The sequence below is a fragment of the Pholcus phalangioides genome, unplaced genomic scaffold (genome assembly GCF_987345545.1).
Source record: "Pholcus phalangioides strain wild (caught in Gottingen) unplaced genomic scaffold, Ppha-v1.0 ptg000015l_1, whole genome shotgun sequence".
NCBI lineage: Eukaryota > Metazoa > Arthropoda > Arachnida > Araneae > Pholcidae > Pholcus > Pholcus phalangioides.
Genome location: NW_028301608.1, coordinates 67,494,221 through 67,511,202, shown reverse-complemented (window position 1 = coordinate 67,511,202; position 16,982 = coordinate 67,494,221). Strand labels below are relative to the sequence as shown.

The window sequence follows — 16,982 nt, the reverse complement described above, 5'->3', positions numbered from 1 at the left end:
AAAGAGAGGTGGAATGCTAAGAATTTGACAATACTTTTATTTATGTGACAAAACACAAGATATACGGAAGACTGGATGTTGTGAAGATATTTATTATTTCAGATGTTTATTTTTTTAAGGAAGGAAAAAACTCATCTCTGCCTCTACCAGAGATGAGTTTTTTCCTTCCTTAAAAAAATAAACATCTGAAATAATAAATATCTTCACAACATCCAGTCTTCCGTATATCTTGTATTAACAAGTGGAGAGCGACATTCATGTCATATGTGACAAAAGATAAACACCTTGAGATGTTTCTAGTTTTTGGAAATATTTTTTACACCACTGTGTTACAATATCCTCTAATGTATATACTTAAAAAAGGAAAATGCTATTACTCAGAAAAAGAAAAAAACAATACCAAATTTATCCAATACTTTTATTGACCTTCTGCTTTTCTGCACAGCTTCCCATTTGCTCCTTTTTGTTTTTTTCTAAGCGGGACATTATTTCTGCAATTTTTTTATTTGAATCTGATAGCAAAACTCCTCCACATTCTACATCTACAAAAGATTTTCTTTTCAGTCCATCACTTATGGATTGCTCTGCCTTTTTCAGCAAAATTTGTGTGGACTGCAACCTTCTATTCAATTCTTTTTCTTCATTCTTCAAGTCTTTCAATCTTTGGTCAGTCTCACCCATCTCTTTTTGTTTTTCTTTGTTTTCTTCAGACTTTGTTCTTTCTTCATAGCGTCGCCATGACATTTTCACAGCAGTCAGAAGATTTGCGTTCAAGGAAATTTCTCCACACTTCTTAGCCGCAGATTTGATTTTTCTAATGCCATTAATGCTGGCAATACTAAGGCTGCTTCTGGATTGCAAGCTGTTGTTATTCAGACTAAAACCTCGCTCACAATCTGCATTTCCATGGGCCAATGTTAACAGCGCTTTAATTAAAATTGGCAAATGTTTGTATTTGGCATTACCTAATGAATCTTTATGACTGAATATTTCTGACCAATATTCATCAATTCGTTTAGAATTTGATTCACTAGTTTCAGGATCCGATTGATAGATGACCCATTCATCTACTGCGCTTGATACACTACTGGGTTCTACGACAGTGGGTACAGATGATACCAAATGCCTAATGCATGTTAAGGATGACGCCTCGTACTTGAATAATGGATGCAGGCATTTAAGCCACATCAGAAACTTGTTACCCAGTGGCAAAGATTTCAAAAGGTGTTCAGTGCAAGAGATATAAAAAGCTCGAGCTCCTAAAAAGAACTCTTGCTTTTCTGGGTTACTCCAGTTCGCCATCTCCTTGAGCGTATCACTCCCAACTTCAGGCTTTTTCAACCAATTTTCTCCTTTACGCAGATCAATTTCCTGCAGTTGGCTGCCATTTTTTTCTAGAAAAGTTGTGCTAATCATAAATCTTCCGAGAATTTTTTTCACTAGCGAAGTTAATTCTTCATATAACACATGAATTAAAGGTTCTTCTTTCTGGAACAATAATAAAAAACCTGTGAACAAATTAGATATATTTTGCAAAAATAATGCCTTTGCATATATCGTCTTATCTGCAAATGCCTGACAAAGTCTACTCCATCGCTGGGTATCACGAGCATTACATTTTTTAAATTCTTTATTAAAAAATGCTTCCAATACAGGGAATTGTTCTATAATCCTGCAAAGGGATTGACTCAAGGTCAACCATCTACTATTTACATGCCTCGTAAAGATGTGTTGAGCAATGTCCATCTCAGATTGCAAATTTTTGAAGTCATCACTTTGTGCTGGTGATCTTTTGAAAAAGTAATAAATGTCCATTACTAACAATTCAATATCACTGCCAAATGAATTCAATCCAGCAGCAAAAGCATTGTGGACTTTATAGAGTGAACATTCCCCAATGTCTAGCAAATTAGGATTCACTTTCTTCAACTTGGCCTTCAACGACTTCATGACATTTGGCCCATCGCTATAAAAGGCTAGAAGTTTTTCAGATGGAAGCTTTGTTAGGGCTTCAACAATACAGTCCAACATATTTTGCGATGTGGCATGTCTAATATGAAATGATTCTAGATGATCAACAACAATTCGCTGACATTTCTCACTAAAGTAGCGGATAAGAATATCAAGCTGCTGAATTCTCTTTTCAGATACAGGTGTCTCATCTATTTGAATAGAATAAAAGGCTTCAGATTTTGATATATCTGTTATCATTTCCTCTTTCAGATAAGGTCCAATTCCATCAGAAATCATGTACGAAACTTTCTTTTTACTGCAAGAGAATTCTTTTGCAATTTTAGAATCGGGGAACATTTTATAGAAAGTATCATTTGCTACATCCCCAAGACTATATGGAAGGTCTTTCTGTGCAATCATGATAGCGAATCTGGTTTCTGCAGCAATTACATCATCTTTGCCTTGATTCGGATTTTTCAAGTTATTCCATGAATTCACAGAGAGTTGTTGCTGCTGCATACAAATCTTGAGTTTACCATTGTCACCCCTCGCCTTACTACACAGCTCAACATGTCTCTTTCCAAGTGCATGACGTTTTACAGCAGATATGCCATGTTGTTTGCAACTTATTATGACATTCCAAATCCTGCACTGTGCTTCTCCGGGCTTGAATCCAGCCAAACACCAGCTGCGAATACAGTCCCCATTACTGTCAATCTCATCCAGCACAGAAGGATTAAACTCTGTGCTTCTTCCTGCAACATAAATACAACATTTGAGAATATGCTCTTTTAAAAAGAGTTATACATTAACTGAATGAAATGTATCTGAACATATAAACTGCAAGCACATGGCCAGAACCAGGGGGGAAGGCGGAAAGGAACAATTGCTCCCACAGTATATTTTCGAGGAAAAAAAGAAGCATAAAATCTAGTGACTTTCACAGCCAAGGGTAGGGGTTAACGTTCACCCTCAGTGCCGCAACTAGAAATGGAAATTCACTGTAACGTGGAGTTAGTATCATTTCCCCCCCCTCTTCCCCCATTATTTTGAATGGAAAAAGTACATGTGGCGCCCCTTCTGGTCTAGCGCCCGGGACACCAGAATCCAGTCTTTCCCTAGTTGCAGCCTTGTTCACTCTCACCTCCAGAACATTTTTGACTTGCAATTACTAGGCTGGCCACATTTACTTAAGAAAAATACAAGAAATTGGGATTCAAATGTGGACATCGCCAATTACCGCCAAAAATGATGCTAAAGGTAAGCAATGTTGCAAATATTGCATAAATTACTTTCAAAATTGCTACTGACAAAGAATTGCGCATTACTGCAAATTGCAATGGAATTCCATGAACAAAACTTTAACCATGACAAATTTGTGAGATGAATATTCTTAAAGTTGTAATTTCCGAAATATAATTTGAATTGAAAAATAATTTCAATAAATAATAAAAATTCTAGTATTCCCTAAAAATACGTGAAAAATTGGAAGCCTCAGAATCGCGTCAAAACTACGGAAATGTCCCGGGAAATACGGGACGTATGGTCACCCCGTCAGTTACGGATATTACTATATAGGTTTAATTCGCGAAGTGCGAATGTCTTGCTTAAAACACTTCGCTATTAGAAAACCTTAATTTCTCCATAGCTCAGTGATCTAAAAACGTCCCGCGAAACAATGCCGTTTTTTTCCCTATCAAATTTATATATTTATTAAGGATTAACGGCATTTTTGACACGCGTGCTATGTTAAAAAAATATCGGAATTTCTTAGTGCAGATTTACTGCTACGCTCTATCCACGGGCGAAACTGGGTGAAAGGGGTGGCAACTGCCCCAGGCGAAAACTAGAAGGGAACAAAATACCATTGAAGAAATCATCGAGTTTCATGGGGGGAAGGGGGTGGTGAAATCATGTTTCTTCACAAAAAGAATTGTTACGGCCGCTAATTGTTTTTTCTCTGAAAGGTTAGAATTAAAAATTTCCAAAATTAGTTAAAATTTTTTCAAGATTTATGGATATACATAGAAGAAAAACCTTGACAGAATTTTCGTTATTGATAAATGACATTCGTGTATCAAATGCAACGCTGCGGACTATTTTTTTCACAGGCGATAATTGGTTGGAAATCATAAATGGAAAAAAACAGTTTACAAACAGAAAAAGCAATAGATTTCATTTACTAGCCATTTTAACCCGTTAATCGTGACGTCCGCGTTCGCGCTCGAACCGCGCTCCAGTTCGGGCAACAAAAAAATTTCGATGATTGTATTTCAAAACACCTATTTTCCAAAAAAAAAAATTTTTTCTTTTCCTTGTAGCCCAAATAGAGTCATCTTTTTTTAATTGATATGATGCACAACAAAGAAAAGTAATTTCCATTTCTGGTGCATTTCTTCTGAAATAAATTACATTTTCAATGGGTTAAAAAAATCGCAAATCAAAAGAAAATCGAAAATCATAAAAATGATTTTATTTCCCGGGCCTGAAATTTATTGAATAATTATTTTCGAAAAGAGAGATGGAAAAAGTTAGCTATTTCTTCATTTTCACCGTGAGCGCGTTTGTTCCTGTCAATCATTGCCTTAGATTTTCAAAAACACAAATCATGCAAAAGGACCTCAAATAATTTAAATAAAAGAATCGAAATCTTACCTTTCAATTTCGAAAGACTCATCTTGTACTTTTTTTCTCACTCAAGAAGTTAAAAACACGGCATCGTCATCGCAGCACGTGGTAAACCAAAAAAAAAAAAAAAATCCGCCAACTTCCGTGTCTCCTTCCTGAAATAAAAGTACCCAAGGAGGTTGTAATACGCTTTTTCTTTTTTTCTTTGCTCCGTGAATTCGTCACGGTTCGTCAGTAGAACAGCAACGTCTTCCTCAGTGGGTGACGTATGTTTTCCGTAAGCCAATCACAAACACGGAGAAATAAGCTGAAGCTTCTACGTCAGCTGCAAGCCTTAGAAGCGCGGTACGATTTTGGCGCAAAATCGAAGTTTGGCGCAGAATGACGCAAAAACACACCATTGGCGCAGGATATTCATTTTGGCGCACTATGGCGCAGAGTTCCCACCCCTGCAGTAGAGATGGGACTAATATTTGGCTGCTATTCGGCTCTATTGCCAAATATTTGGTTCGGCCGAATATCTGTGTAAATATAAGAACAAACTAACTTTTAAAAAATTATATTAATTGTAATTTTTTCCCATGAATTAAAAATTTATATATATACTGATTATATTTTATTGTTTCATGTATGCCCCTTTCTGTGAAAGGGGTTATATTAGGGTGAATTTCTAGAATAAGGAAAACATGATACTGAAAATAGAATAAGGATGTACCTAGACAAGATACATATTGAGCTACTGAAATAGGTGAAAGGACAACAAACAAAGAACATCAACACAATCAAATCAACACAAGAACATCTATAGAGGAAAAATAAGAAAATAAGTTGTAAATTTTATGATGCATTACTAGTTGAGTAAATTAGTGGTTGACATTTTCTTAATCAGATGTAAAATTGTAACCAATGTGGAAGCAAAAATGATTCTGCAATATTAAAATCCAATATATTATAGTTAAATTTGATGGTCAGGGCATCACATGGCCATAAAAATCTTTCAATTACTAGTTTTTATGTTTATTTAAATAATTAATTGCATAATTAAAATTCAATAACAATCATTTGAAAAGTACCAATAATTTTACTTTCAATTAAAGCAATTTTATTAATAATTATGATGATTATTTAGAAAAATTAATATTCGACTGCAGAATATTTGGAGTTCGGTCAAAACGTTAGCCGAATATTCAGTTATTTAGCCAAGTCACTATTCTTCCCATCCCTATTAGGAATTGAAATGTGTTATGATAACCAATCAGCTGTGATTGAGTATATGTGTTTAAAAGACTAGATACACCACTTACAAAGGTGAAATTAGAATAATACAAAATTTATGGTGAAAAGTCAGTTTACGATTTCTGAAATAACTTCTAAGACACCAAAAATTTGATACTGTAGTTTGATAAACATCAGTATAAAAAATCATGAAAAACAAATCCATCACATTTTTTTAGCAGGCTGCCCTAAACAAGTTTAACAAAAATTACTTCAAGAATGACTTACTGAAAAATTTCCAGAGGAAATAGAAATGTTACCCAAATAAAATCCCGACCATCTAATTTTGAAATCAGGTTTTGGTTTCCTAAAGTCATTCCATAGCTTGTCAATATTACTCCTCCCCTGCGTTGAATACGATTGAGATTCTGTTCACGTTCTTTCTTAGATCCACCATGGAACTCGCCAACATCAATGCCTGGACACCTAATATATACAAATTGAAACAAAAATTGCCTAGATTAATTTTTTTTCATTGAACTGTAAAAATACCCGATTTCATAATCAAAAGTTAGATTTAGTCTTACAAAGTAATGTGGAATTGCACATTTAATTTTTTTGTTTCATATACAGTGAGACTAGTTTTACGTCACCTCTGGGGACCAAACAAAATTTACTTTATAAGCAGGGGACTTAATAATGAGTACTTACAGATTAAGTAAACAAGGATTTCACAAGTAAATGCATGCTTTACTAAAATAAATATAAGAAAATTCACTGTTGAAATTGGTTTTTTGAACAGAAATAGCAGGTTAGTCTAGAATTTATGAAGAAATGGCTTTTTTTACTTTTAAAAATAGAAAGAAACAGACAATTTATCTTGAAATGGTTATGATATTTAACGAAAAAATATAGATTTGTAAATGTTTACAATTACGCATTACACAGTGCTATTTAAATAAATCTTTTTATGTTATGCATCATTACTTCTCAGCAGGCTTCACATTACAAACCTTTTCTAATTGTCCCATACATGCCAACCTTAGGACCAATCCTCTCTGTAATGGCAATGTTCGCCAACGGGAAAGGGGGCACAACCTATTTTTTCCCCTTATGACTATTTTAAAAATCTAAATCAATTTTCTCATTTTCTTCAACTTGTAGACCATACTGGGCATTTACCTGGCTCTTATGATTACTATCATCTAAGATAGTAATTTTTTTTAAGTTTAAGCCTATTTGTCATTAATATTCCTCATGAAATTAGTGAAAGTTAAATTTTTTGGAACAGGACACTATTACTGCTTTATTGTCATTGACATCCCTCTTCCTCTTTCTTTGTAGAAACTTATCCATGAAAAATAGCATGAATAAAATAAGTTATTCTGCTCATTCTTTTGTTTTAAATTTAGCAATTAAGACGTTTTCGGTATAAAGGCCCACCTGGGGACAGGGTATTCAACTAGCGGATGTGCGGACAGCCAAACAAAGCAAACCTTTACAACAACTATCAACAACAAGGTTGTTTTATTTCATTTCAAATTCAGCACAATATTCATTCTTTGGAGATGTCTTTCATAATATCATGTTGTACTCAACTGGATATTACAATTCAAATCTCTAATTAAAAACATTCTTTTGAAGAAAAAAACCAGACCTGTTATTTTTGCAATTTACAGTAATTCCGTATTTTACGGTAGAAATCCATAGGAGTTGGCATGTATGAATAATTATTCATAATAATTATTGCCCCATAAGTGGTGTTAAAAGATATTCTAGGAATGCCACAGTTTTAAAAAAGCAGCTTCGGACATTTGAATTCTCAAAATTAACTAATTACAGCTAACTGCTTTTCCTCAAAGTGATTTTTTTATTTGGTGTACCATCGTGAATGTACAGTACAGGTTTTCTTTACATTGGGATATTTGAGCTCACCACTTGTTTTGCTTATTCAGTTCACACTGGATTTCTATTTTGAAAGTCAATCAGATACTGCCTGCCTTCCCAGACACTAGTGTATACCTTCTGACAAATCGGGTATGAATCACTTCCAAGGAAAAATGATTGAAAGTGAAAGAAAAACCCCAATAAAAGACACAAATTGTCTTTCCTCTGTGCAAGTCATGCTTCTGAAAAAACAGAACATTAATACATGTCTCTGAGAAGACTTGCAAGATGACTTTGTAAGTGGTTTTGTAATTTGAGCATGATGTTAAATGCAGGGAAGTTTAGCAAAGAATTCCTGTTCCATAAGGTCAGATTTCCAAAAACTGATGTTATAAGCAGGGTGATGCTATACCGAGGTCTTACTGTGCATTATTTATACACGATACAATGCATATCAATGTTTATTAATTAAATCTTGCACCACTCATCAAATAATATCTAATTTGTTTTATTACAGAAAAAAACCTACCATTTACGAAACTCTTTTTTCCAGTTTGGAAGTAAGGAGACTGGCATGATGATTATTGCACTTTTCACTAATTTTGCATCAATCATACCCGAAAGAAATGCTATGACCTGAATGGTTTTCCCCAAACTGCAAAAATGAAACAATTTTATAAGCATTTTTGGAAAAGAATATATAAATATTTTTATCAGTTTACAGTGCACTTAAGCTTAAAAAAAGGTAAAAAAACTACTTAACACTGAACAATTCTAAATGGATGCAAGTGAAATGAGAAGAGAACTTATCACTTTTTATATATTGCACACTGGCTAGAATACCATCAACTCATAAATTCATGAATTTGAGTTAATTCCATATTCAAAACTTTCTTTCTCTACAAGTCAGTAATATTGGCATTCCCATAGCTATAAAACTGGCTGCTAAGCAGCAAAAGTTTCATTCTAGTATAGACAATGAATGAATGAACGCCAGAACTTTGCCACTGGACTTATCCCGTTGCCGAGATCTCTTGCAGCCCAGCTTCGTGGCAGAGTCTGGGACACTTTATTTTGTGCCAAAAAAAAGAAAAAAGAATCGGGGCTAGTATAGACAGCGTTTTGAGATAGAAAAGTGTTCATTTTTGTTATTCTGCACAATTTCCAGTTTTTTGATTAGTGATGTAATTCCTGACGATGTGTAATATATGTAAGCATGATCATGACATCAAAGAGCCTTTATTACATGAAATAATAAATTAAGAGAAATCTTACCCCATATCATCTCCCAAAATACCTCCTTTGCCTTTCTTGAAAAGGCCCCACATCCAAGCAACTCCTAATCGTTGATATGGAAAGAGCTTATTATAAATCTCATGATACAAATGGAAGCCATCAGCCACCTGAATCATTTCATCATCTTCTTCCTCCTTTTCCTCTTCTTCAACTCTTTTCAATGCATCCTGTAAAGCAGTTGCCACCAACAAAAAAGTGAGGTTTTTAAACAATGTTTTTTTGGAGTAAACACAAAACAATATAATAGTTTGATGATAATGAATAGTTTGACTTCCACACACACAACTTCACTATAAAATTTAATCACCTTCAGTCTTTCAATCCTTGACAAAATTTTTTTACTAGGGTGAATAGCTTTGGCCTTTAGGAATAGATCCAATGACTCTTGTAGGTAGCCTCGACCAGCGAGATCTTTAGCTTCTTTTTGCAGATTAACAAATTGTCTAGCTTTCTCAGGACTGATATCCACTTTATCATCAGTAGACATTTTTCACTAATCAAAATTGCTATTTGAGTTTGAGAATTGTATTATTGTATCAGCCTGAAAAAAAAGTTTACCATTAACCACGGCAATTAGTGAAAGAAAATATTTTCAGAAACAAAGAATGCCTGGGCAAATAAGAATAGATGCAAAGTGCAATTAAGATAAGGCATCTTGGTTTTAAACACCTGTCCTAGAAGAACACACTGTAATAGAATTTGGTCATACTATTGGATAGTATTATATACCTAGTAATAAGCATATTTGCCTAGATGCGTCAATTTCGTCATATTGAAACCTGATCACTCCAAAGGTGGATCTAAACTATGCACACACACACACACATACTTGGGTTCCTTTAGGATAAGCTTGGCTTTTGCTTCTTTTCCACCCATGCACACGCCAGTTGCGACCTCATGGCCACAGCTTTTCACCATACAAGATTCAAGAGTGGCGCATCTCTTTAATATACCGAAACAAGAAAAAACCTTGTGAGCAGCTGATTCATTACTTGTCTCATAATTTGTCTTCCCATTCATATTATGATGTAGCTCTGCATATCATTCAATGAAAGCACACCAAGTCTGAATACAGCACAAAATTATCAGAAATAATGTCCGCAAATATCTGTTGCATAAGTCCCTTAAAGCAAAATATGCCAAAATCTACAATGTACATTACATAGCAGAACAATCTGGAAGAATTTTAAGTGTACAAGACACTATTATAGAAATTTTATTGCAGAACATTTCCAGCCAGCCCTGAGGGCTTGTTCACAACAATGCAAAACATTCTGCATTGGGACATAAGCAGATACAGGCTCCCAGAATGAGGGAAGACGCAAATTTCCATCTCCACCCTCTACCTATGCCAAAGAAAAAATACACTGAAGTGTGAGGGGGAGGGGGCAATTGCCCCTATCCCTATGGTCTGTTCAAACATGGAAAGGTCTCGATATGTTCTGGACACGTTAAATAAATAATATACTATTTTGGAAGGATATTGTGGGGATGTATGGCACTTATGAATTTTTGTTGGCATTGATCTCTGGAGAAAATGACATTTTATGGGTCCCCTACTTAGCTTACTAAAACAGATAACATATCTGCATATCTATATATATAAAATTAATTTTCTGCCTGTGTGTGTGTATGTTCTCTATACAAATCTACAATTTCAGATCAATCGTTGCCAAATTTTGCATATATACCAAATGGCACCCGACTTGAACGATATGCTACTTTAAATTTCGTCAGAGCAGGGCAAATGCCCCAAACAGGCAAAAAAACTGTCGGGCAACAATGATTTTTGGGCCTCAACAATCACTTTCCGAACATTTACTTTGGTTACCGTGGTTCCCTAGCAATGCGTTTCAGACGTTCATATGCCTTTACAATGGTTTGTCCTCCAATGCTGTACGTAAATATATATGTATAATATATCTCTATCTCCTCTGTAGCTTAGTGGTCAGAGCACTCGTCTGGCAATCGAGGGACCCGAGTTAGACTCCCGGTAGAGGCAGAGATGAGTTTTTTCCTTCCTTAAAAAATTAACATCTCAAATAATAAATATCTTCACAACACCCAGTCTTCCGTATATTTTGTATTAACAAGTGGAGAGCGACATTCATGTCATATGTATAATATTTTATGCTTTTATAATGGTCTGCCACATTTTCAATACTCCCAGTAATGAGGTTTTTTAAATGATGTCGTAATCATCATCAGCATCGCTTTGATGGTCAGGAAAAGGGTGATCCTCATAAAAATCAGTGTTAAAATTGCCGATTTTAATGTAGAAATGCGGAAATTTGGTGGGGTTTTCTGTCACATCAATAATTTTAAAAATTGTATTAAATACTCGATTTTCGGAATATTGAGTTCGCTTTGAGAGATATACGAAGCCCAGGAGATTAAATATGAAGTAATTGAATATATATTTATTTTTACGTTACTTTAAATCTAGATTTGTTTCTTTCATGAGTCACACAGGAAGTCGCCATATTGGTGAACTTTTGCACATTTTGCATGTTCCTCAAAGAAAGAGGGAGATATCATTTTATCCAAAAAAGCCTCATTGAAGAAATCCCGGGCAACGCCGGGTGTTATAGCTAGTTTATTCTAAAACTCATAGATATCATATAGGCTCCCCATGGTCATAACACTCCATGTTATGCCCAACATCTTCTATAGCAGAAAGCCTCTGTGCGAAGCTTTGACATCACTGAAGTTGTCCATTTCCCCTGTAGCCATTGGGTACAGCAGGCAGACGACAGAACAGATGATGCACCATGCTAGGAAAACACCAATACATAGCTTGATAAAATAACTAGTTTCTGCCAATGCAAAATTTTTTTTTGCACTATATCCAATGGCTATGAATGACTTCAGTGACCTCACAAGATTTACGCGGAGGCTTTCTGCTATAGAAGGTGTTGGTTATACCCAGCTGCCCCCTCCATATGTTAAGATAGCTCTGCTGTAATTTGAAAATAATACACTTCTCACCACATTTTAAAGGAAGAATTTTTTTTTTTCTCACGTCTAAATTTTTTCACAGCTATCTAAGGGCTCCGTAAAAGCCATGTTTTTCTGGGAGCAGATTTTCTACCTACATGAACATGCAACATGAATCGCCTAGAGTAGAGGTCGCAAACCGCGGCTCTTTGGCCCATTGAGTGTGGCTCTTCCCCAAAATACCACTAGGGGCCGCACAAATGTTCTAGATTTTTGCAAAATCACGTTCAGACACGCATTTTGGCCATTTTGTTCTCACTCCCTCTCCTCACAATTGAATCATCTTTTCACGGTTTTTTGCCGAAAAACATAGTGAAAGCCTGACGCTGATGTCACATTACACTTCCGCGATCAATCTAAACTGGATTTCGAGCCGAAACTGGGAAGTTTGGGAAAAAGATGTCGAACACTAGGCTTTTTCCCTAAGGTACTTGGGGTAGGTAGAGTCAAAAGACAAGTTTCCTCTCAGAACATGGGGGGGACATGCAATGTTTTCCAAAGTAAGGAACGTCAACCTCTACCCTGCCAGATCATAGAAGACGATTTGCCCCTGGGCCATCACCTCTCATGATAGCCTCCAGAGGTCTCCTCTCTCTCAAACCAATGTCGGTCAACACTGTTAGAAGCGATCCACCAGGGGCCACACATCTGAAGACGATACTCCTCGACCACCCCCTTACCACCTCTCACGATGACTCTCCCGTGGCCACCGCTCTCCATCTGTATCCAAAATTAGTCAACACTGCTAGGAGCCACACACCTGAAACCGACGCTCCTGGACTACCATCTCTCATGACGACTCTCTTGTGGCCACCTCTCTCCATCTACATCGGTCATCACTGCTGAAGCACCAGGGACAATCATCATCAGACGATGCTCCTGGGACCTTTGCCCCACAAGACGGTCCACCTTGGGCTTTTATCGACGACATCCTCCGGTTAACATCTCGTCGGACGAGCTTACAGTGAACCCGTCTTCCGCACATTTCCCAGAGAAGGGAGCCAGATATCCGTAAAAAAACAAGTAAAATAATAACTTAAAAATTAATTTTAGGGAGCATTGTGGAGTGAAAGATGATGTGGCAAGGATTGAAAAAGGTATGTCGAGATAGTTTGGAGATATATATATATATATATAGAGGATGGACGAAAGGAGACAGACGAAACAAGTATACAAGACGAGTGTGGATGGAAGAGTTGGAAGGGGTCGACCTCAGCAAACGTACCTCAATCAGATTGAGGACGTTTTTAACAAAAGCCAGCTGAGGAGTACCTTAATTAAGTTAATAGCAATGCACCTACCTATATAGTTTTAGTTTGAAAAATTTGGCTCTCAAAACAAATTTCAATTGTTGTACTGTTGATATTTGGCTCTGCTGACTAATGAGTTTGCCGACCACTGGCCTAGAGCAACACGGCATCCACTTACCAATAGGAAAAGCAGTACTATGCGATTGCTTTTGAAGGAGTTAAATGTGTAGAGTGGAATGCATTTTACTGATCTTCTCTTCACTTTTGTTTTCTGTCTCTTTCTTTCGCTCTGCCTGTCTTATTGTACAAAACGACAAAAAAAAAGGATATGTAAATGACAGAACAGATGATGCACCATGCTAAGAAAACACAAATGCGTAGTGTGATAAAACAACTTGCTTCTGCCAATGCAAAATGGTCCTGTTTGGTTCATGCAGAAACAGCAAAACAGTCTACGCGGAGCAGGAAAACCCAGCTTAACTGTCTATCATGTAACTCTCCTTACTACTTGATTTTCTTCCATTGTTACCTTAGAATATCCCAGGACAACCCATATGGCTCTGGGGTTGAGAACTGCTGTTTTAGATCATTCGCACACTTCACTTATGTTCAAGGGGGAACATTCCCTCCATGCATCCCATATCTCCACCCATGTGTAGACAATACATAACGCCGTAAATCAATTTGCTAGAAAATTATGTTTCGTTATTGTTGCTTCAAAACGAATTCATTTGGTAAACCCTTGACATTTGTTCATCCGAACTCATAGAATCCCATACCAAACCCATAGCTTCTACAAACCCCCCCCCTTCCCCCCACCAGGGGTTGACATTGCTCACTTTGGAAAACACTGGTCAAGCATAAAAATATAAATTTCAATGCTTTAATGTTCGATGAAAAAAAAAAATCAATTCCTTCATTTGCACACATTACAGTCACTTCCCCCCCCTACTTATCAAGTCAATACAACCTAAGGATTTTCGATAAACTTATTTGTTTTCGTGAAAATATAGGATTTTTACCTTTACATAAGGGGAAATTGTGAAGCTTCACGCGTAAAGTATCATTTGCGATTTATGTTTAAATCCACACCATGTAAAAAACACTGAGAACTAAAACCACCATGAACCAACCGCCACACCAACTTTAACAACGAGGCTAGTTTTATCTACTTCACTTCTGTTTGTCATCTGAATTTTCCTGCTAATTTTTTTTTTACTTTAAAAATACATGGAGATATATTTCTGCATAGAATAATATGATATTAATTTAAATTAAAGCCTGAATTTCATTAACATAGAAAAATATGCTAATAAATCATAATTATTTTTCAAGCGTTTAAAGTTAGTTAACATTGGTTTGGCAATGCTTATGAGTGGTTTCATGTCAACAACAACAAAATAAATGGCGGCAGTGGATAAAATAGAGTCGGTGACTGAAGATGATTCTAACCGACAGGAAGATGCAAACGATGATGAATGGATTGGTCCTAAACCATCTGAGGCGGCGCCCAGAAAGAAGAGGAAGGTTCTGGAATTTGAGCATATGTACTTGAAGAATATGCCTAATAAAGAGTCATACGAAAAAAGCTATATGCATCGGGACGTGATCACTCATATAATCGTGACCAAAACAGATTTCATCATCACCGCGAGTTGCGATGGACACTTAAAATTTTGGAAGAAAAACGAAGAGGGCATCGTGTTCGTCAAACATTTCCGTACTCATCTGGGAAGCGTTAAATGCATCTCCGCCAATTCGACGGGCACCTTACTGTGCTCCATATCGAATGACCAATCGGCGAAAATATTCGACATCGTCAACTTTGATATGATTTGCATGGCGAAGCTTGACTTCGTACCAGGTTACTGTGAATGGATATACAGACCCGGTGACGCGATTTCATCTGTGGCCATCACTGAACAAGATGGTAAAGTAATATATGTTTTCGATGCGAAGGAGATGAAAACGCCAATGCATGTTTTGGACAAAATGCATTCCGCCACTGTTGCAATACTCAAGTACAACACTGTTCATGATGTCATAGTGTCCTGTGATCGTAACGGCATAATTGAATACTTTAGTGGTCCTCGTAAAGACTTTGTGTTTCCCAAGTGTGTTCAATTCGAATCGAAATTAGACACAGATTTATATGAACTGGTAAAAGCTAAAGCGTATCCCACTGATTTAGCATTTTCTCCAGATGGCAATCAATTCGTTATTTTATCAACTGATCGCAAAGTGCGAATATTTCGGTTCCTAACTGGTAGGATGACGCGTGTTTATGATGAAACCCTAAAACAGTTGTCCGAGCTACAGCAAGTGTCGCAGCAGTTGCCTAACATGGAATTTGGAAGGCGAATGGCTATTGAAAGAGACTTGGAAAAAGCTGATGCTTTCCATACTGCTGGAATAATATATGACGAGAGTGGTAATTTCATATTGTATGCCACGATGCTTGGTATCAAGATTGTGAACACTCACACTAACCGTTGTGTACGTTTGTTGGGAAAAAATGAAAATATTCGGCCATTGAAATTGGCATTGTATCAGGGAGTTCCTAATAAACCAAAAGCTGCATTGACTATAGAAATGACTGCATCTGAGAATCCTGCATTAGAAAAAATCACTTCTGATCCAACTTTGTTTTGCACAGCGTTTAAAAAGAATAGATTCTACCTTTTCACCAGTCGTGAACCTGAGGACACAAAAAGCATTGATGCCGAAAGAGATATATTCAATGAGAAGCCATCGAAAGAAGACATTATTGCAGCAACTGAGGCTTCTAGTCAGCAACAACTCCATAACAGTTGTATCATTCATACCACAATGGGTGATATACACTGTAAGCTCTTCCCTAAAGAATGTCCAAAATCTATTGAGAACTTTTGTGTTCACAGTAAAAACGGTTATTATAATGGTCATATATTTCATCGCGTAATCAAGAGCTTTATGGTTCAGACTGGTGACCCAACTGGTACAGGTACAGGTGGTGAATCCATATGGGGTGGTGAATTTGAAGATGAATTTCACCCAACGCTGCGCCATGACAGACCATATACTTTGAGTATGGCTAATTCTGGTGCCAACACAAATGGATCACAGTTTTTTATTACAGTCGTTCCCACACCATGGTTAGACAACAAACATACAGTGTTTGGTCGTGTAACAAAAGGAATGGAAGTCTGCGAGAGCATAAGCAATGTCAAAACAAATCCTAAAACTGACAAACCATATGACGATGTTAGAATAATAAATATCACTCTCAAGTAGACCAAGCAAAAATGGAAATGATAGGTTAGATTATCATTTCCCTTTCTGAGACCTGTATTTGCAAATCCATCTTGTATTAAAGCTTAAAAAAAATTTTGGAACTGGTACTGCGGTGATAAGTTTTTTTAAATTACTGATTCTAAAATTTAAATTTTTTTAAAAATTAGACTGAGAAAAAAGAAATCTTAATTTTGTTAGTGTTTTGTAAAAATATTTTTTCTGTCAACTTCATTATGCAATAAAATCCAAATTAAGAATTGTCCATGACTAAAACTTTGTGCACTGTGAAAAATTCTGTTTTGCACTACTTGATAATTTTTTTACCTCATCACATATACCCCTTTCCCAACCTATATCGAGCACTCTGCACCATCTATCATATACAGACAATAGAGAAGTGGTTCCCAAAGTGGGTATTGCTGACCCATTGTCAAGGGTGTCTAGACAATGGTTGGTGGCGCCAAATGCAGTCGATCATCACGC

At 36.4% G+C, this 16,982-nt stretch overlaps 2 protein-coding genes across 2 annotated transcripts in view; one reads left to right on the top strand and one right to left on the bottom strand.

Moving 5' to 3' along the window:
• LOC149076581 (DNA excision repair protein ERCC-6-like) overlaps window positions 1–14,383 on the bottom strand; it is a 53,019-nt gene extending 38,636 nt beyond the window's left edge. Inside the window, exons 1-5 of the mRNA XM_089244167.1 lie at window positions 14,249–14,383; window positions 9,287–9,520; window positions 8,959–9,146; window positions 8,213–8,338; window positions 6,117–6,282 (exon numbers count right to left, since the gene is read on the bottom strand). Of these exons, the coding sequence (XP_089100293.1) occupies window positions 6,117–6,282; window positions 8,213–8,338; window positions 8,959–9,146; window positions 9,287–9,466 (660 nt within the window). The 5' untranslated portion in view covers window positions 9,467–9,520; window positions 14,249–14,383. The remainder of the gene's footprint in view (window positions 1–6,116; window positions 6,283–8,212; window positions 8,339–8,958; window positions 9,147–9,286; window positions 9,521–14,248) is intronic.
• Window positions 14,384–14,614: 231 nt separating this feature from the next.
• LOC149076580 (peptidylprolyl isomerase domain and WD repeat-containing protein 1) lies at window positions 14,615–16,761 on the top strand. The gene has a single exon (XM_089244165.1). The coding sequence runs from the start codon at window positions 14,631–14,633 to the stop codon at window positions 16,497–16,499; it is 1,869 nt and encodes a 622-aa protein (XP_089100291.1). The 5' UTR covers window positions 14,615–14,630; the 3' UTR covers window positions 16,500–16,761.
• The last annotated feature ends 221 nt before the right edge of the window (window positions 16,762–16,982 follow it).